The sequence below is a fragment of the Empidonax traillii genome, unplaced genomic scaffold (genome assembly GCF_003031625.1).
Source record: "Empidonax traillii isolate 1590-97213 ecotype Southwest subspecies unplaced genomic scaffold, ASM303162v1 scaffold34:size3740991, whole genome shotgun sequence".
Classification (NCBI taxonomy): Eukaryota; Metazoa; Chordata; class Aves; order Passeriformes; family Tyrannidae; genus Empidonax; species Empidonax traillii.
Window position 1 is genome coordinate 1,051,954 of NW_020955227.1, and position 21,545 is coordinate 1,073,498.

Sequence of the window (21,545 nt, forward strand, 5' to 3'; positions counted from 1 at the left end):
AACAAACCAAGGCTTGTCGGCCGTTTGCTTTTTGCCATGGGCAGGTGCAGAACAGAGACTGGACTTAATTATTCGCTGATGTGAACTCCACCACGGTGGTTCGTGCACCGCTCCCGGTGTTCCACACGTGTCTGATGTTTGGTGGGTCCTGCCAAGCCCTCGTGGCCGCAGCCATGAGCCATATCCAGCACTCATGCTTGCCAGGGCACTTGAACCGCTTTCCAGAGGGGGATGGCTCATCCTCACTGGTGGGGAAAGTGAGACACGAGGAGTTTAAGGCCAACATTCCCAAGCACAAGATGCTCCAAGCCTTATTTTCAGCAGTACTGGGATGCTGGAGATCCTGGTGATGTTCAGGAGGAGTTGGGGGCCCTCGGTGCTCACCAAAGGGCGACTGAAAGCATCCAAGCCAGGGTCCCAAATCCACAGCCGGGGTGGGGGGGTAATTCTGGAGCCAAAAGACTTTGCTCGGTGACACTCAGCGTGACAAACACCCTGGCAGGGCTGACTTCCCGGGGAGCACTGATGGAGCTCAACTCCTGACAGGTCCTCCAAAAATTAAAAGCTTTTCAGGGGAAAGTGTCAAAGCAAATGAGGTTTGCCTTTGCCCAGGAAATGTGTCAAACATCGCGGGGTCCCTCATTTGTCAGCGGAGGCGATTACAGCAGTGTCACATTCATTGGGAACATCCACTGGCACCGGGAAGGGACCAGTCTGGCAGATGAGCATTCAACAAGTTGGAGGCACTGCAAAAGTCTACCCCAGAGAGTTGCATTTTGGCCACAAAGCATCAAGGAAAAGGAGTTTTCCCTGGGAGGGAGCGAGGTGACCCCTTCCATGACTCCCCCACAATAAAACATGGGCACCCTCGGGGGCAGGAACTGCGGAAGAGGCAGAAATATTGCACGTGGATGTGAGGTTGGTCTCCTTGGGGATGGGGAAAGGTGGCTTTTTTACGGGCATCAGAAAGTACCATAAGCACATGGCCCTGAAACTGGGGAGCAGGACTGCACAGCAAAGGACCGGCATCCCTTGGCTGGGGCGTCTGTCCCTGCTGTGCCAAGGAGGACTCAGGGAACACTGAGGCACTGCCTTTTCTGCTGCATCGTGAGACACCTGTGACACTGTCCTCCACATCCAGCTGTCACCTCCCACTGCCATGGGGACAGTCCCCCAGCTGGGATCGGCCACAGGAGCTGCAGACATTCTGGGATACAGCTGGGCAGAAAGATGCTGCCACCATCAGCTGGACCCGGGGTGGAAGGGTGGGCCGCCCAGGGCTGGTTTTAGGGGTCCCACAGGCATCTTGCACTTTGCTCCTTCTTCCCTGGGGCTGGGGCCAAGGCAGGTGGAAAAACAGAGCTGTGGCAGCACCCACACAATGCTTATTCTCCAGCAGAGATGCCACCTGTGTCCCACAGCGTGTGTGCCAGTGGGGCTCAGCTGGGGGCGCATCCTGGAGTAGTGGTAGGTGACAGAGAGGCCATACAAGCACCTCTCACAGCTGGGGGGCTGCAGCCCCACATTTGGGTGTCACCAAGTGCTTATTCCTATCCCTCTGTGACATGGCCCCAGCTGGGATGGGGAGAAGGAGCAAGATGGAGCAATGCACCCCCTCTGCTCCGCCAGCGCTGCCGGCACATGGGCTGATTCACAGCCACCACCAAACAGACCTTCCCACCGTTTGCAAAGCAGAAGAGAGCAAAGGAACCCGTCTGAATGCAAACCCCAGCTCTGGGCTCCGTTAATACTTTTTCATGCAGTGAGAAAATGGAAATAAGGAAAGGAAATAGGGACGCTCTGGTGCCCGGTGGTTTCCTCGCCCTGCCCGACTGAGGGATGGAGCGGCTCAGTCTGCTGGGCTGAGCGAGTCCTCACTGAGCTCCCAAAGGGAAGGGTGAACATAAAAATGCAGGCAACAGGGGAATGGGAAGAGGAAAAAAAGCTACAACATCCCCTCCAAAGAGCAGCCAGCCCATGGAGCTTGGGATCCGGGGAGGGGGGGGAGGAGAGGGGGGGAAGGCAGATTTTTGGCTTCATTGTTATTGCAGGCTCCCGGGTCCCCGCAATAGCGTACGAGCATGTAAACCTTTACAAATCCTCACCTGGGTGGGTGGACACACACACACGAGAGACAGAACACAGCAGCAACATTTACAACAAATAAATAAGGATATCGATCGCCGAGATAGGCATATATAAAAAAAAAAAAAAAAAAGCCTTACTCTTTTTTTTCCACCAAAGGAAAAAAAAAAAAAAGAACCAAACCAGAAAGCACAATACTGTCTTACCAAAAAAAAAAAAAAAAATATAATATATATCCCTAGTGAGCCGGGCCAGGCTGCCAGCGGCATCGTGGGTGACGCCAGGACTCTGTTCCCAATCGCTGTGGGTGCCTCGGCTCCCCGGCTGCCCCGCACAGGCAGCACCCCGGGGTGTGCAGCCCCCCGGTACCTTTGGGCTCCGTCTCCAGCCGGCTGGTTCCCAGGAGAGGACCACGCCGGCACATCCGCAGTCCCATCCGGAAACGTAGGAAAAGGGGAGCAAAAGGGGGGCGAGGAGGCCGGGGGGGGGAACTCTGCCTTCGGCAACGCTCGACCCTTTCCCCCCGGCCCTCAAGTCTTGGGTGTTCGCTGCCGCTCAGACCAGGGTCTGGCGCGGGGATTTTATTTTTTTGGAAAAAGCAGAAGTTGGCGAATGGCAGCGGCTGGTTCAGAGTGCAGAGAGGGGGGTGAGCTCGCGCTGCGAGGGCATCCTTTGCTCGCGGAACAGAAAGGAAGGCCGAGAGGGACAGGCAAGCTTCGCGCGGCGGTGGTCGGATGGCACGGAGAGCGTCTTCCCCCCAGGCATCTGCAGGAGAGGGCAGGGAGAAGGGAAACAGGGTGAGAAGGGCGGGCAGAAATCCCCGTGGCCACCTGGTGAGACACCAGCGCAGCCGGAAGGGCGAAGCGGGAAACACAGAGGGGGTTTTGGAAAGCTCAGAACTCCAATGGGGTTAAAAAACACCTCACTCCCCATGGCTGGACACTGACTGGACTGGGATGACCAAAATCACCCCATGAGACACCTCTAAGTGGCCCCATAGGGTAAAGAAAGTCCACAGTGTACTCAGTCCACCATTTGTGGGATGCTGTGAACCACAGAGTCCCTGACACCACCAGCTCCAGGGCATAATAAGATATAACATAAATAAAACCTTTATTATGATATCTTTTTGGAGCACCCCCATGCCCCCAGCATGCCAGCTGCCTTCCTGCCTCCTCTGTTGATGAGAGTATGAGCTGTGCCACAGGCAAATGCTGCCAATCCCCACGGGATGTGGTCTGGGGGTGCTCTGTGGGATGGGAGGGACTGGGAGAAACCATCAGAACGGGGGACACATGCCCCCCTTCTGGATCTGGGGGAGATGCCTGTGTTTTGATGCTTCAGCAGAGGAGAATCACCTGGGGAAGACAGGAATGGCACCAGGGAGGTGGGACATGGGGCACCCCCAGCCCCCCGCGCTGCACTCACCGCCGCTCGGCCCCGGGACTATACGAGCCCGTCATAGAGGGAGAGCGCCTGCACGATGGAGGGGTCGGCCTTGGAGCCCTCCTGAAATTCCTGCAGCGTCAGCTTCCCGTCTGCATTCTGGAAAAACACTCCTGTTACAGCACCACTTTGGCCCAGCTGAGTGACCCCGGCACCGAGCACCCCAGGAACCCAGCAGCACCCACACCATCCCACACAGCCACCCAGGTCCTCCCCACTGCCACAGCCTCGGCTTCCCCACCAAACCACCCATGCCTGCAGCCAGGGAGGAGTGCCATGGGTGGGGCAATGCCACCTTGGGGACCCTGAAATGGATACAGGGGTCTCTGGGGGATGTAGGAGGTCCCACAGTGATCCTGGTGGCAGCTGAGACCTTGTATTGGTGGGGGAAGGAGGCACCTGCAAGAGCCAAGATGCAGGAAAGGGGACCAAAGCACCTCCTAAATCCTTTGGCCCCTGGGAAAAGGCCCTCAAGCATCCTCACCTTGTCCATCATGGCAAAAATCCGATCCACCCTCTTCTCCGGTGTGTTCTCCTCCTCAGGAAGCTCCACTGTGTTTCCCTGCAGGAGCAGGACAGGACTCGGTCACACACCCACCTGTGCCCTGCCTGGAAGGTGTCCCCAGGCAAGGACACGAGTTTTGTCCCCCAACACCCCCAACATCAGGACAGGGTGCAAGGGGACGGTGTTGGCAGCAGAGCCACACACAGCAGCCAGATCCAGACCCTTTTGGCCACGATGGCCAAAATCCCCCACGGAAAAAGGCCAAAGAGGGAACTGGAGGTGTTTCAGCATTCCAGCAGAGCCAGGCTCCAGCCCACAAGGGACCCCCAGAGGGTGCTCCCCCCAAGTCACCCCACCCCACTTACCACCATCTGATAAATCGCATCCACAATGTCCAGCATCTCGTTCCTCGTGATGTACCCGTCGTTGTCCAAGTCGTACAGCTTGAACGCCCCTGCAGGCCAGAGCAACACCGAGGTGCTGGGACTGTCACCCCGCCACGTGACACCCCCCAGCACCCTCGTGGGGCTGAGCCCACCGGCATCCCACGGGGAGCACTTACACCTCAGCTTCTCGTCCAGCGTCCCCCGGGAGGTGACTGACAGCGCCTGGATGAACTCTGAAAACTCGATTCTCCCGTCCTGGGGAAGGCAAGGAAGGGGTGAGGGCGCTGCTGCCATCCCTGTCCAGCAAAGCCCTCCCTGCCCACATGTGCCCTCTGAGGGGACACACCCAAGAAGGCAACAGGGAGGGAGGAGCGATGCACATCCAGTCCCAGCAGCGTGATCGGGCCGCAGGATCCCTGCAGGAGCGGCTCCGGAATGCGGGGGGCACTGCAAGGCTGGGCTTTTGTCAGCAGCACCAAAACATCGCGTTTCTCCTCTCCTGCTTTGCCACTTCATCGCCTTTCCCCACGTGACTCTCCTCGACTAAAATAAGCACGGGGGCTCGCTCGCTCCAGCTGCGCCACTTCCATTTCACGCCCCAGGAAGCACTGGAATGTTTTGCTCCTCCGGTGCTGCACAGCCGTGCTCCAAACCCATCCCACTCATCACCACGGGCCCAGCCCTGACTCCCCTGGGCTGCGGCCCCGGACCCCACACTCACTTTGTTCTCATCAAAGACGTTGAAAACAAAGGTGGCGAATTTGGTCGGGTCGCCAAAGGGGAAGAACTGCTTGTAGATCTTCTGGAAGCCAGCGGCGTCGAGCTGCCCGCTGGGACAGTCCTTGATAAAGCCCTTGTACCTGTGGAGGGGGGACAGAGCATGGGCACCAGGAGGATCTCCCCGCTGAGCCTCGGGGAGATGGGATGAGGCACTTCCCTGTGCTGCAGTGGGCTGGAGCTGGGCAGGTCCCCAGGGGGCTGCCTGTGTCACTCCCATCACCCACCCGCAGCCTCCCACCCCCTGTGGGATGAGGTCCCTGCGGGCACCACAGCGAGGGTGGCAGTGGGGACAAGCAGTGAGTGGCACTAGTGACACCAAGCAGTGCCCACTGCATCGCTCCAACCTGCTGCCAGCCCACAAGTGGCAACAGAGCCACAACCAGTGCCCAGGAGCTGGGAGGGGACAGGGACCCCCTGCCCGGACAGGACTGACAGCAACCCCATGTTGCAGCCATGCTCTGGTGAAAAACAACGGCACAATGGCAGCTGAGGTTCTGTGAGGGTGTTTGGGCACCAGAACAGGCTCCCCAAGGAAGTGGTCACAGCACTGAGCCCGCCAGAGATCAAGAAGTATCTGGACAATGCTCTCAGGCACATGGTGGGATTCTTGGGATATGCAGGGCCAGGAGCTGGCCTTTGATGATCCTTGCGTGTCCCTGCCAGCTCAGGATACGATTTTTGCACAACCCCAAGTGAAAGCTGCTCAGGGGAGCTGAGGGGGCACAGCGGGGTTACTGTGTCCTCGGGGTGGCATCTCCAAAACCCAGCAGTGCTTAAACACCTCAACAAGCCCTTGGTCCCAGCTCTGGGCGCCTGGGTGCTGTGAAGTGCCACCCTGGAGGGTGTGGCACCTGTGGGTGCAGGGAGCATGCAGGGACCACACGGGGACCACGTGGGGTACGTGAATATTATGCAACACATCGCCCAGATCTGTCAGGCTCCCGTTGCAGCGGGACGAGGGAGGGGAAGGGGGTGGCGAGGTGGGAAACCGAAGTGCCGGTGACATCTTTTCCACGCTGCTGCAGCTATGACTCATCGGGTGGGGGGAAGGATGAGAGAAAGAGATAAAGAAAGCAAACCTTGGCTGGTGGGATAGGGAGATGAAAGGGAAGCAGTGGCTTTTCTAGGGCGCCTGTTCGGTGGGGCGGAGGGGATGGGGTGAGAGGATGGTGCCAGCAGGAAGCCATGGATCTCGCCCCTGCCAGCCTCTGTGGGCCCTGCTGCAAAGGGGGACATGCTGGGACAGCACCGGCCTCCTGCAGCCAAGGCCATGGCCACCAGCTGGACAGTCCCCATGTCCCAGTGCCACCCATATGGGGAGGGAAGAGGCAAGGGCTGCAGCAGTCAAGCCCCACCATGCGTGAGGTGTGCAAGGAAAAAACCTCTATTTTCTTTTTCCTCCACCTTTTTTGAACCCTCTTTTTCCTGTGAGACAACACCTGCACCCTGCCCATGCCTCCTGCACCCCCCAGCTCTGCCCAGCCAGCTGAGTTCCATCAGCTCCCCTGCCCTCACCCACGTCCCCAGACCCCTGCCAGCTCACCACCAAACCAGACACTCACCACTGCTGCACCTCCTTCTCTGTGACTGCAAGAGAAAAGACGAGAAAAGAGGAAAAAAAGAGACAGGAATTTAGTGCTTTCGCAGTGACAGCTGCACATTCCTCTGCACTTCTGCCAGTGACTTCCCAGGGGCTCCCATCAGTGAATTCCAAGGGAGGATGTCCCAGGGCTCCCATCAGCGAATTCCCCTGGAGGGTGGCCCAGGGCTCCCATCAGTCAATCCCATAGGGAATGCCCCAGGGTTCACTTGTTTCACACCCTGCCACATGTTCCCCACATGCCAGTGGCTGCTTTTGAGGCACAGCCTGGGCCACCCCAGGTGGTCAGTGGTACCAGGGCTGCAGGTGCTGGCGATACTCCAGCCCTGAAACCAGGGAGCTCCTCAAAATGTTTTGGTCCCTGCCAGAAGAGTGCAGCACCATCACTGCAAGACACTGTGGACCATGCAGGGACAGTACTGGCCCTGCCCTCCCACCTCCCCAGAGCTAAAACACCCCCGGAAAAATCTGCCAAAACATCTGCCTGGAGTTAGCTCAGGGAAGGAACACGCCTGGCCCTGACATATTGAGCATGGGCACAGGCACAGCCCCAGAGCTGGCAACCCCCCAGGTACCAGCTGCCTCTGACCCACTTGGAGAAACATCATCAAACCCATCCCAAGGCCCTGGGAAGCTCCACCAGGCTCTGGAGAAACCCCAAAAATGTACAAGCTAGAAAACAGCAAACACTGGCAATCCTGAGTGTCCCCAGCCCAGGGACAGCTGCTGAGATGGCAAATGTCCTCAGCAGAGGGAAGGCTCTGATGGGATGCCGGGCAGGGCGCTGGCGCCCATCCCTGCTTGTCCCACTGCAGGAGCAGTGCCTGGACAGAATGCCAGCAGGGAGCCTGGTGCCAGGGGGTGGGCACAGGGGGGGGAACAACCTCATTAGTAATTTCTTTTGCATCCTGCATCTAACTAACCATAGGAAAGCCACAGGTCTGAAAGGCGCAGGGATAATGAGGCGAGCGGAGATGTCAATGTGCAAATGGCTGATAAAAATAGAGACCCAGGACACATCAACAGATGCCAATTACCTTGGATGGCAAGAAAAAAAAAAAAAAAAAAAGAAAGCAATTTTCCATCAGGAAGATTTGTAACGTGCCTGGCAGAAGGTGCAGAGCGCAGAGGCGAGGGCCTCTCCCACCACGTGCCGGGTGCTGCCTCCAGCACCCCTGTGGGCAGGAACTGCTGTGCCCAAGGCTGTCCCCGTGCACTTGGGGTCCCTCCATCCCAGGTCAGGGGTTGCTGGAGGGACAGAGCCTGCAGTTCTCCCAGGAAGGGCTACCCCAGCCTCCCCAGGGAGATGGCAAAGGGCAGCAGCACCGGCAGTACCACCGTGGGGTGTCTGGGCAGCCTCACCTCACAAGAGGAGGGGCAGGCGCAGGGATGCTTGGTACCTGGGATGAAGGACACCAAGGGCTTTGGCTGCACTGCAGGAGGGATCTGGAGAGTTGTTTGTTTTGGCAGAAGAGCAGACAGGGGAAAGGACAGAGGTCTCTTGTCAGGAGGGAGCCAGGAAGGACATGCTGCATCCAGCAGCTGAGCTGGGGTGGGCTAAAACAATAGTCAAGCCAGTCCCAAGCGATTTCCCCATCCCACAAAAAGGGTTGCACAGAAGCATCCTTCCCAAAGAGAGATGCTGGGTGACATCTCTTACAGGAATAGGCTTCTATGCACACTTTCCCTGCAAGCATCGACACACTGACCATGACCCCCACCTCGAAGATGCCCAGGGGATGCCCCAGGCACCAGTTCCACAACCCCAATCAAGCCCAAGTGGGCACCACGAAGGACAGGTGGAAGGAGGAGGGTGAGCAGCAGGAATTAGGGCAGCCCTTGGGGCAGGTGAAAGGAGCCAAAGCAGCAGCCTGAGGCTGCAGTTGGGGCTCAGCTCAGCTCCTCCAGGCAAATCGCCTTCTGCTCTCTCTTGTTCGACTGCGTTTCCCCCAACGTGCTATTTTGGGCCCGGGAGCTGCCTTTCAACTCCAGCAGGAAACAATTAAGAAATTTGTGCTTTTTTTAGTACAGGAGAAATGCTGGTAATGATACGCTCGGGTTGAGGCGGGAGGGAGGGATGGAGCCAGCTCCCCTCGTGCCGCAGGAGGGATGTGTGATGCTCCCAGGAGAGGCTTTTCCGATGGAGGAAACCACTCAGGTGCCAGCCTGAAAATCAGCACGGGGCTCCCGAGGAGGGATTTGTTAATGTGTATCCTGGAATGGAGCCACGCAGAGCCACATCCCTCCTCCAGCATACGGGTACCAGTGTCTGTCCTCCGGGTACGGAGGAAGCTGTGGGGTTTGCCCTGCGGTGGGAGCACAGCCTCATCTCCCAGCCCTTGGAAAACCATGCACCTCTGGGTGCACCCCTCCAAATCTGCCACTGAATCTCCCCTCTCCGCAGGGGCAGAGTGTTCCCAGTGCAGGGAAACACCCCAGCCCTGACCCAGGTGAGCTGGGCCTGAGCTGTACCTGCCTCCCTGTTATCTGCTGTTACGGATCTGGGACAGATCACGACTTCACGACTGTCCCTTCCCAGCCACTCCGACCTTGCTGGGTGTGCCACTCGAGTGGCACTGATTAGGGATGCCAATGCCCAGCCCAGCAGCTGGACCTGCAGACAGGGAAGCCTTGGGGACACACCATTGAGTGTGTGACTGAGTCACCTGTCCAGAGGCTGGGGACAGGGGACACATGGAGAGGCAGGGCTGTCCCTCCACTCACCCGGATCCATGCCCTGCAGCTCCCCGGCACGCAGAGCCCAGCCAAGCTCACAGAAAGCACCCGTGTGGCAGCGGCGGCTGCTGCATTTCCCTCCCCTGGCATCGATTACTGAGCCGATACGCATCAATTTGCAGCGATATAAACCTCAGCCAGGTGTGCCCCCGGTGCCCGAGGACAAGGGGGTGACCCACAGCAGCCCCACTGCAGCATCACACCGGAGCAGAGCCGAGCTCTGGCTAAGCCGGGGCTCAGGCTGGGCTCAGCTGCCGTACCGTGCTCCAGGGACCGCCGCTCCCGCAGCCGCTGTGGGGAGGGCTATAAATAGCACACGTAGCAGCTTGTTAGTAGCAGCGTGCCCCGGGATCCTTGGGGATGAAAGGCTCTAAATAAAGGCAGAGTATTAGCATTCGTTACGAACCGCAGCGCTGGAAGAGGCATCGCCGAGCCGGGGAGGGAGCCCCGGGCTGCGCGCCGCAGACTCCGGCCCCGTGCGAGCGAACATCACCGCACGGCAGCGGTGACAGCACATCGCTGCTCCGCGGCAAAGAACGGGGGATCGCCGAGCCTGGGTTCACACCGCAGGCAGTGGGGACGGGGACACGCAGTGGGGACAGGCACCCAGAGCAGCTCAGGAGCTGCCCCGCACGGCCACGGGCTCTCGCTGCCCTTGGCAGCGCTGGTCGGTCCGTTCCTGCTCCCGCCTCAGCTGGCAGGAGGGTTTTGGCTGCGCATCTCACAGAGCACAGAAGGGCAGAGCCTCCAAGGAGCCCCCGGCAACCCCCTCCCAGCTACCGGTACCCAAACTCCCCCCCAAACCCTGTCCCCCCACCTCTCCATCAATCCCAGCGACACAGGCGAGGACTGACAGCTCCGTCACCACCCGCCCTTCCCGTGCCCCCTCTCCTCCCACCACCCAGCTGCCACTGCAGCAAGAATCAGCTCTGGTTAATCAGTGCTCGAGCCTGTTAATTTGTGTTTTGCAGGCAGCGAGGAGAGGAGGGACCCGGGACTGCAAATCCCCATCCGTCACCCTGCTGCAGGGGAGCTCACTGCTCGCTGGACCGTGGCAGGGCCGGGGCAGCAGGAAGGAGGGCAGGAGGTGGCCAAATTCGAAACGCTCCAGGGCCCCCTGGCCACAGCGGGATTCATGAGGTGACACGATGCTCCAGTCCCACCGGGCTTTTTGTTGTGCTGCTATCGCCTCCCCTGCCTGTCCAACGGCAGGGGCTTGGCCGTGGCCACAGGGCTGGATCCTGAGCAGGACCGTGCACACTCAGCCCAGTCCCTGTGTGCCACAGTCATAGCACAGGTCTGACTTTGTGTGGCAAACAAAGGCTTGGCAAGCACCGTCCCCAGGCAGCAGCTGGGGGGGAGTCCCCCCTCACTCCAGCCACTACAACAGCACCTTGAAGCCCCTTGATCCCCAGGGCCATGGCCACCACCACCTTATCAGGAAACCAGTTAATTATTTCCAGCCACAAAGTAGCTTCCCTCACCGCCACAGGGCACTCCAGCTCTGCCGGGTCATGGGCTCTGCCACCAACCCACGGGCAACTAACTGGTCCAGCACCACCCACTGAGTCATGGCAGGCTCTGCTGCTCTTTCACAGGATCCCCACAGGTCCCTGAGCATCCCAGTCTGGGCTCCCATTAGGTTTGAGGCTGCCTAAACCTGCTGTGGAGGCTCAACACAGCCCCAGGATGATGAGAAATTGGGCATCCACGTGCATGCAGTGGGTGCTCCTGCATGAGCAAAGTGTGCACACTTAGGCCTGCACTAACTGGCCACTCATGCCTGAGCCAGATGGGCACTCATGCAAAAATACACCAGGAGATCATGCATGGACTAATTCGACACTCGTGCATAAATTATGTGGGTGCTTCTAGGTGAACTAATTGGGTGCTCATGCATGAACTGCCGGGGTGCTGAGGCATGAGTGAAAGGGGCTCTCATGCAAAAACCAGCTGGGGGCTCATGCATCAATTTTTTGTGGTATTCATGAATTTCTGGGGCGCTCATGCACGGACTAATTGAGCAGTCACGCGTCAACACGCTGGGCACTCCTGCGTGAACTAATTGGGCACTCATGTGTAAATTAGTGTAATTAGTAGATAACACACTTGTGCACGTACTAATTGGGCACTCAGGTGTGAGTGGATCAGGTGCTCATGCATAAATTAATTGGACACTCAGGCATGAACTGATTGGAGGCACATGCACCAATTAACTGGGCACTCATGCATCAGCCACCAGGGCGCTCATGCACAGAAAAGCAGGCAATCCAGCACGAATTAACTGGGCACCCATGCATAAATCAACCGGCTGCTCACATGTAAATTAATGGTGTGCTCATGTGTGTGTTAATTGGGTGCTCATGCATGAACTTATTGGGCACGGATGAGGAAACGACTGGGGTGCTGATGCGTGCGCTAATCGCTCCCTCATGCGTAAAATACCAGGGTGCTCCAGGGTGAGCCCCGCACACCCTGCAATTTATGCCCAACACACTCCGCCCCTTGCCTCTGTGAAACACATATTTAAGAATTTTCTGAATATAAATCTGATACAAACTCCACTTTCAACATCATCACGATGTTAATATTGACCAATTATGAGCTTCGAGCTCCCTCCCGCCCGGCTCGGCAGCGTGTGCGTGCGCTCGCTCCGATCTCACTCCGACCCCTGGGAGCCAGATTTGGGCTCAGCATCACAGTCTGAACAAACACCACTGTAGAAGTCCCCTCAGGGTGACCCTTGGCCTTGGTACAGCAGGTACTCTGTGCAGACTTCACACCTGCAAACACAGACCCAGGCTGAACTCCATAACGATGTCCTGGTTAACCATTACAGAGCAGACCGTTCCATGCCCTGTGTCAGGGCTCAGCTCCAGCTCCAGGGCCACCAGAATGCCCAGGCTGGGCTTTGCTCCTGCTCCTGGGTGGCATAGGGACAGCTCTGGAGAAGAGGCATTAAAACATGACCCTGGCACCAGAAAACAACCACGGCAGGAACCTGCCCGATGACATTTTCTTTTGCTCCCAGAGATGACCAGCTGCACCTTGCCCAAACCACCCCATCTCAGCCCCATGCTCATCCCTGTTCCCAGACACATCACCCACAGGCTGGGGTGTCCCCATGCAGGTATCCATCCCTGCAACATCCCAAAGGGATGTGGGAGCAGCCCCACTGCCTTGTCACCGACACAGCTGGAGCTGCCTACCTGTTGGAGCAGGACATCCCCATCCCACCTCACCAAATCTGACTTCTCTCCCCATCAGACACACACACTGCCAGCACTGTGGCGGGTTCAGGAGCCTCCAAGATGTTGGGAGCGCAAGCCCAACAGTGTTATTGGTGTCATTTGTCACGGAGACACGGAGCAATGCGCGGGAGCGCTGCCTGTGCATTTGGCACTTCCTCACCATTAGTGGTCTGTCTTGCTCCCAGACTGGATAAACAGGCCCATGAGCAGTTCTGTTCTCATCTCCCCCGGGGCCGGTACCAACAGGAAAGCCAATATGCAGTTGAAATCCTTTTTAGACTTTATTAAATATTTAAGGGCCCGACATTAGGCTTTGGAAATTGGGTTTAAGGAAAAAAGCAGCAGTTGCTCTTTGCAGCAAAGGCAGCAGAGGAAGGGCAAAGGATGGTGCCTTCATTTGGAAATTAATGAATCAGACTGGAGCACCCCCACAGCTGGAACTGGTGGCTGTGACAGGTCTATCCCAGACTGGATTCAATCCTGGCTTCCCCATGAGCCAATGCAGCAATGCCCTGGTGCAGCTGAGCATCCCCAGCACTGCTGGGAACAGGCATGGAGCATTCCCACTGCCCAGCTGTGTGTGGGGCAGCTGCTCCCTGCCCCCTGCTCAATCCATGCCTTAGCCACGGGGATTTCAGCATGGCCTGGGAAAGTCAGGAGGATTCTCAGGGCAGAGCCTCACTGACAGCAAGGCCACCTCTGCCACCCTCCTGGTCTCTCCTGCAGGAACCAGAGCTCACCGAGGGGTAACACCAACACCCGGAGCAGCTCCATGTGGCCTGGCCATCGATCAGAAGATGCTGGAGAAATACAGGTGGCTGAAGTGGTGGAAAAAGCACAGGCAGCCCTCCTTCTAGTTGGAAAGCAAAAACATGCCTTGAAGGGAGAACATGCCGGAGGTGTGAGGAGAGAGCCCTGTGCCAGCACCACCAGGCTGAGGAACCCACAGCAATGGAGATGAGAGCGACACACCCTGTCCTGGGCTGAGCACCCCACGACCACCCCTGCCCAGGGCACAAACCCTGGCTCCTCTTGCCATCCAGCTCCCAAAAGAACAAGGAGGGGAGGGAGGAACAAAGCAACCCCACAAATGTCACCCCGATAACAGAGCGAGCGCATCCGCAGGCTCCTCCCCAAGGCAGCCGCTTCCTTTGATGCCTTCAGAGCTTCTTGTTTCACAACCTTAATTATAGCGGCAGCAGCAAAGGTCAGGAGAGTGGTTAAGCAGATCCATTAACATGTCAGGGGATAAATGAAATGTGATTCTTCTGATGCCGGAGCAGCAGCGGCGCGAGCGCGGCCGGCGGGGACGGCTGCTCCGCTCTGCCGCAGAGGGAACCCTCAGGGCCCTTGGTCACGTCCCCACCTTCCCACCCCGGCACTGCAAGCAGCTCCCAGGGATCGCAGGGGCTCCTCAAAGTTTGCTCTTGACACCCTCCAAAACTTGCTTTGCTTTTATCAACTGATGGGATCCCAGGCCCACGTGCACATGGGATGCCCAGTCGTGAGATTCACTGGGAGCAGGTTGGGGTCTCCTGGGGACTGGGCTGGAGGTGGCTCCAGACTGTCACAGCCTTCTGAAGGCAGCACAGAAGGTCCCCATCAAACTTGCAGTGAGCATGAACCACAGCAACCACCTTCACAGCTCTGGGTCACACGTGGCTGCAGTAAAAACAAGGCCCAACCAAACACCAGCCCCTGGGCATCCCTCTGGCATATCCTGCCCATCGTCCTGCCTTGGGACCCCAAGCCCTGTCCAACTTGGCCTTGAACACTTCCAGGGATGGGGCAGCCACAGCTCCTCTGGGCAACCTGTGCCAGGGCCTCACCATGCTCACCATCAAGAATTTCTTCCCAGTATCCAACCCAACCCTGCCCTCTCTCAGTGTGAAGCCATTCCCCCTTGTCCTGTCACTCCATCCCCTGTTAAAAGCCACCCAGCACCGTGAAAATTCCACCCAGCATTTGCCACTGAGGGATAACGGGCCCGTAGCCACCCGGCCAGCTCACCCCACTTTCTGCTGGATGAGCAACAGGAGGGATTTCAACACGAACCAACCTGGCAGAGAAACCCAGTGCCTGGGGCCAAACTCTTTGGAGGCTAAAAATAAAGCAGCAGCAGTGGGGAGCTTCTGAGGTCCCTCCTCTGCTCCTGCCCACCACCCCAGCAGCACATTTCCCCGGCACAGGGGTGGCACGATGGAGTAAAGCCCCAGCCTGGCTTCCCCAGAGAGGAACCAAGTGATTTTCCTGGCTGAAAACTGCTGCAATCGTAGAATTTCCTCTCCCTTCCCACAGAATTTCACCCGCCACCACGTACCCCCGTAACTACAAATCAATATGTTTATCGTTTGCTCTTAAACTAATGCCCATTAATTCCCTGCATTACTGTCGAGCAGCAGAGCCAATTCTGTGGCTTATTGTAAAAGAGCAGAAAACGATGATGATGCCGGAGTGAGTTTAGAAATCCACAAAATAGATCACGGTGGGTGGGACGCGGTTCTTGGGAAAAGAGCATCTTCCTCTCCCCGCACCCGCTCTGCAGCCTGGATGCCGCTTCAGCACCCTTGCCGTGGCTCCCACGCCTTCACTGGAGTCCCACCGTGGCCCCCAGAGCACCAGGACCATCCCCCTGGTCCCGGCCCAGCCCCAGCAGCGATGCTGCTGCACCGGCTCGGCTCCGAGCGTGACGGATTGCTCAGCTATTGCAGTTGGCATCAAAATAATACGGTGTTGGTTCTGCACGCAGGCAACGCAGAGGGAACCCTGAAAGCCAATCCTCCCCCAAAATATTTAAAGAAAAAAAGGGCTAACACGCTCTTCTGAAACAACCTCACGTTGTTAAGCTTGCTCCATGATTTTAAGGGTTGGCAGTGCTGTGGCTGGGCTGGCCTGGGAGCGCTGCTGCAAGAAGGGACACTTGGCACTGTGTTTCTCTCCCAATTTCTCTGCCAGGAGTCCATGTCAAGCCATTTCCACCCAGAACACATACTCTGCACCCACAACTGCACATGTGTACTTTACAGACTTCATGCAGGCTGCAGCCACACCCCAGGACCTTCACAAATCTCCAGCTTAGCAGAACCCTCTGAATGGCCCCACAAGGCTCTTAAGCACAATCCCAAATCCCACTGTGGCCCTGAGCTCTGAGCACCTGGCCCAAGTTAAGCTCAGGTTTAAATCCCTGTAGAAGAGGGATTGTCAGATGTGATCCAGGGAGGATGGTGGTTCCTTCGAGTCTCAGGAGTTACCACCTCCTGGGACACAACACAGAACTGCACCTCTGAGCTACCACAATGAGGCATGAGGAAGATTAATAAATTAATTATTATAAAGCACTTCGAGGGCTTTCAGATGAAAGGATGCATAGAAGTACAAAGAACTGCATAATTTATTATTCAGTATTATTCTCATTAGGCACTGGCTTCTCCTGCATGCTCCTCTGTGCCACCAACCTGGCCTCTGAGGAGGGTTAAATCCTCACCCCTCAGTCTGGCTCTCCCCACCAGCCCTGCTCCAGCACCTGGCAGATGGGTGAGCTCTCCACTGCCAGGTATTCCTGGGCACACAGGTGCCCAGAGATGCAGAAGTGCACGTGGTGATGGGTCCAAACCAACGGAACTTGGGCAGCCAGCACTTCAAAGAAGCCCTCAGATGTCCTTCTCTGCCTTTAGGTGTCCAAGTGCCATTAAAACCTGGCCCCCAGCACTGTAAGTCAGGAGCGGAGTGGGGAGGGGAGCCAAGAGAAGAGGTTTCCAGGCTCCTGCCTTTCCATGTCCGGTTCCCAGCAGGGCCTGGGACAACCTGCTCTGAACACACGCAGTAAAATATTTCTCAGCGCTCACAGAGGCCGCTGACGGCAGCTCTGCAGCATCCTCAGCTCAACCACCTTGCCTACAATTGTCCTGGCACACAAAACATCCCAGACTCCTCTCCTGGCTGTTCCCACCACCTGCTTGTCCCAGGATTGCTACGAGCAGTGAAACGCCACAAATGGGAGATGGAGGCCCCAGAGGGGACAGGGGACACAAGAAGCCACCAGGCACTGGAAGAACATTGAGGAGACACAGGCACGGACTGCAGCGTCCCATGGATGAGATAAATCTGCAAAAAAGCCGTATGGGATGGGGAGAGGGGGGGCGACATCCTCCCATCCCTCTGATCCTGCAGAACAGAGAAGGGGCTTTTTGTTATTTGCCTAATTTTGTGTGGAAATCACACAAACAGAAAATGATGCAACAGAAGGAAATCCCAGCGTGGGAGAAGCCCTTCACATACCACAGCCACGGCTCACGCTGCCTCAGGAGCCTCCCTGGGACAAAAGCGGGTCCCCATCATCACCTGCCAGTTTCAGGCTCCCAGAGACATCTGCCCAGATGTGCTGCAGCAGCAGCAGCAGAAGCAGCACCATGCACGAGGCAGGGGTGGCACCTGCTCAGTAACGTGGCAGCCAGAACACGGGACAGGCACCACAGGCCAGGGATGCTCTCGGGATGGTCACCAGCATCTGACAGAAAGGTGCCGAAATACCACCGTGCTGTGGAGCAAAACCTCTCCCAAGCAGGCCCCCAGAAATTCTTGAATATTCCGTGGATTTGTGGGTATGATTATCCCCTGCTCCAGCTGTTCCAACAGCCACAGCACCGAGGTCTGGATCAGTCCCTCCCACCGTACTCAGCACAGCCCTGCCCTCCTACCTGCCTCTCCTCTGCCTGGATTCCCCAAAACACAGAAGGAAATTAATCTCTTTCCAATCTCTCAGGGTCTGAAGATAAATCAGAGGCTCTCAGCCGTGCCTGGGAGGGCCCTGTGAAGTGCTTTGCCAGACAAGGGAACGCACGCTCGCCTTGACAGCTGCAGAAAAGGGGCAGAAATGCTCAGCAAAAGTAATTAATCCCAGAGACACGAGGTGGAATGAGCAGAGATCAACAAACAGAGCCTGGAATTAGCGACGGCTCTCCCTGACAGGCACCACACCACCAGCCACACGCTGCTGGGGCACGCTGGGATGCTGCACCAGGCTCTGGCCATGCCAAGAGCCATGTGCTGCCTCGTGGTGTGGCTGCCAGGTGCTGCTGCCTCACCTGCACGGCTCACATGGGTCTGTTGCACCTTGGCAAAGAGGCAGTGAGAGGTCCAGGGCAGGCAGGCAAATCCACAGGCAGGCTGGGAACTCACCCAGGGAGAGATCAGAGAACCATAATCTTTCTTGGAAAAGGTGCAGTGGAAAGAGGAGGGCACCCGAAAGAGAGGAGCAGAAAGTTGGGAGTGAAGTGATGAAAAAGGCAATGACTCTCTACTGGCCTTATCCAGCAAGAAAACATCCCCGTGCCCACAGATGATGGTTTCGCCAGCACTGTGTTTGGGTGGCTGTGGCTGCAGGTAAGACAAGGGACATCACTGCCCATGTGCCCCACATTGGCCCCACTGGGGCTGCACCTTCCTGGCACAGAGAGGAGCCACCCCAGGGGTGCAGAAAGCCCAACATGCAGGAGATCACCAGCAGACAAGGCTGTGCTGGGGCTGGCTGTCCCCTGACCCCTCTTCATCAGAGATCAGATCATCACTGCAGCACAGCAATAACTGTACCTGGCCTGGTGTGGCTGCACTTGCCGTGGGTGACAGCTGCAGTGAGGACACCAAAACCCAGGGCTCAGCTCCAGCTCCAGGCAGGGGCTGTGCCCAGCCAGCACTGCCTCTTTCTCACTATTTCTTCTGCCTGAGCACTTTGAGGAAACCCAGCTGGGGTACCCAAACCATCACTCCCTCTCTGGCTATGAGGACATGGCCCCCTGCAACCTGCCCTCCCCCTGCCTGCTCTGCCACGGCAGAGCAACCCCGCGTGTAGGGTTGTGCAATGCACCAGTATTGCCTCTTCTCCATATGGGAGAACTTGCTGCATCCTAATCTATTGCCTTTTTGGGTAAGCGCTGCCGTGGGACTGCAGCAATGACAGCGGGGAGAGCTCGCAGGTCTGCTGCACGTTAAGGGAATATCTGCGACCCGCAAGCGGGGAGGCAAACTTGAGCCACCAAAGCCTTTGTTTCCTTTGTGCATCCTTCAGGTTAAAAAAAAACAAACCCAACACCTAATTTTGCTAAAACTAGATGGCTCAGGCACCAGCCAGGTTAATAAGATTAACGTGGAAGTCCAGACGGGAAAGCCGCTCGATTAGAAAATCAGGTTATTAAACCAATACTGAGATACTCAGAAAAATACCGAACTCGCCGGTGTAGGTCTCTTCACTTCAGAGCGCAATAACAAAGGGAACCCCTCCAACTAACGCACCCAAACTTTGGAAGCCACCCAGACTCCGGGAGCTGCTGCCTGGCTCCAAGGAGGACAATCCCCGCGGCGGGCCCTGGGTACCGGGGGCCGGGCAGCCCGGGGGAAGGATGCTCGGGGCATGGGCGGGGGGTCGGCGAAGGAGGGCGCGATGCTCCGGTGGGCGCCGCGGGCGGGCAGGATGCGGCCCTGGCCCCGCCGTTCCCGGAGGCTCAAGAAATAGGCCACGGAGGATGGAGGGTTTTTTGTAAGAAAACGGCGCGTTCCCCTGGCTCGCTGCCCCTCTCCGTGTCTCTGCTGCCTTATGGGTTTTTTCCTCCTCCCAAGCCAATCCCTGAATTCTTCCAACAAAGCCCGGCCGAGCCTGCGCCCTCCCCGGGAGCGGCCCCGCAGGAGCCGCCGCTCCGCCGCGGCACCGACCCAGGGGGACCCGCGGACACCCCCGCATCCCTCCCGCATCCCCCCGGCGAGCCCCCCGGGGGCACTCACAGTACGTTTTCCTGGTCAGCTCCTCCACAACTTCAGGCTTCAACTTGCTGTTGGATTTGCCCATGGTGGCGGCAGCGCCTCTGAGCCCGCCGCCTCCCGGCCTCGCTGCGGGGCTCGGAGCGGCGGGGCCGCTGCCTCGCTGGGGCTCCCGGCCCGGCTACATCCCGCGGGGGGCGGCGGCGCGGCCGGCGAAGGGCGGGGGGGACGGAGGGGGTACACGGAGAGGGGTCTTTGTTGGCGGGGCTCGGCCGCAGAGCCGCGCTGCGGGGCCGCCCTGCGTGTGCGTGTCCGTGTGCGTGTCCCCGGCTACAACGCGCCCTCCCCGCCCTCCGCCGCCGGGCGCGGAGCGGCCGCGGGGGCGCGGAGGGGCGGGTGGGGGGCGGCGCGCCCCGCCCCGCGCTGCGGGAGCGGGATGGGGAGCGGGATGGGCAGGGAAGGGGGGGGAATTCCGGCACGGCCCCGCCGCTCCCCTTGGAGGGAGGGGGATTCCAGAGCGGCCCCCGCCGCCGCGATCCCTCCCTTTTCCCCCTCACCGAGCAGCTCCGCGGCGATGAGCGGGAACGGCCCGGGAGAAATACTGGGGGGGTGCTGGGGGTAGGAGCGCTGCCCCAGGGGGTTGATGGGCAGCTGAGAGGTGAGGAGGGATGGGATGCGGGAGCTGGCGGTGGGAACAAGGAGGCTGGAGCGAGGCTGAGCCCGGAGTGCGGGGGTGACCTTGGTGGGACAGCAGTACCCCCAGTTGTAGAAGCACCTTCCAAACCCTGCGTGCCCCAGCTGAAGAGGGGTCTGCTCGTGACTTGGAGGAATTGGATCCTTGTGGATCCCTTCCAGCTCAGGATATGCAGGCTGAGAGAACTGGGGGCATTCAGACTGGGGAAGAGAAGGCTCTGGGAAGACCTCAGAGTCTTTCAGTGCATCAGGGGGCTACAGGAGAGTTGGAGAGGGACTTTGGACAAAGGCATGGAATGATAGGACAAGGGGAATGGCCTCAAACTGAAAGAAGGCAGGTTCAGATTGGATATTAGGAGGAAATTCTTCCCTGTGAGGCACTGGCACAGGTTTCCCAGAAGAACTGTGGCTGCCCCACCCCTGGAAGTGTTCAAGGCCAGGTTAGATGGGGCTCTGAACAACCTGGTGTAGTGGAAGGTGTCCCAGCCCATGGCAGGGGGGTTGGAAGGAGGTTAAGATCCCTTCCCAGCCAAACCATTCTGTGACTCTACAGTCCTCTCAGCCCAGGGCTCCTGTGTGCCTTCACTCATTCTGCAACGTGCATATAGAGAGACCGAGCCCAACCGCTTCCAAAACCCCACAGATTCAACCTACAGCAGGTCTGTGGTGCAACCAGGAAACCATACAAGTGCTCAAAGCTGTGGCACCCAGCAGCCCCACCACCTCAAACCCATGCAGGGCTTTATGCCTCCACAAAAGCTCTCTGTGTCTGTGCAGTCATTAGCTGTACCGATGCACACGATAAATACAGTTTTCTTCCCTCCTGTGTTGCAATGAGGGCCCTGCTGGAGCTGCCCAGGCATGCCTGGACTGCTGTGGTAACAGCCAAGGAGGGGGAAAATCCGTGCCTGGATACAGTCAAACCCGTCTGTGAGGCTGCAGAGAGCCCAACATAACACTTGGGGTATTTGCAGAGGGGACAGGGAAGTGCAGCTGACACAGCGCTGCTCTCCCCACCTTTATTGTTTTCAACCAGCCAAATGTTGCCTGACACTCACTTCTCCAGGGATACATTCCCCAGCTGGATGTTTCTGAAACGCCTCCTCTGCTGTTCCCCAGCCTCACACAAACGAGCTCGTTATGGCAGGAGGGTATAAAACCCTGTCACCGTGTCCCAGCAGTGGCACACCCTGGGGGCAAGCTGGAGGGATGGCACTGAGCCGTGAGGGGCTGGCAACAAACACGTGGCAGTGGGAGCTCTGCGAGGCTCGTGTCTCACTTCCAACCCCTCCCAGTCACTTCCAGCACTTGCA

General features: G+C 58.0%; 1 protein-coding gene across 1 annotated transcript; it reads right to left on the reverse strand.

Annotated features, from left to right (window-relative positions):
* Positions 1–957: 957 nt before the first annotated feature.
* On the reverse strand, positions 958–19,767 carry NCS1 (neuronal calcium sensor 1). The gene is made up of 8 exons (XM_027911672.1): positions 19,564–19,767; positions 6,765–6,789; positions 5,144–5,282; positions 4,599–4,677; positions 4,402–4,490; positions 4,016–4,093; positions 3,514–3,630; positions 958–2,850 (listed from the first exon to the last, which is right to left on the reverse strand). The coding sequence occupies exons 1-7, from the start codon at positions 19,625–19,627 to the stop codon at positions 3,532–3,534; spliced, it is 573 nt and encodes a 190-aa protein (XP_027767473.1). The 5' UTR covers positions 19,628–19,767; the 3' UTR covers positions 958–2,850; positions 3,514–3,531.
* Between the last annotated feature and the right edge of the window lie 1,778 nt (positions 19,768–21,545).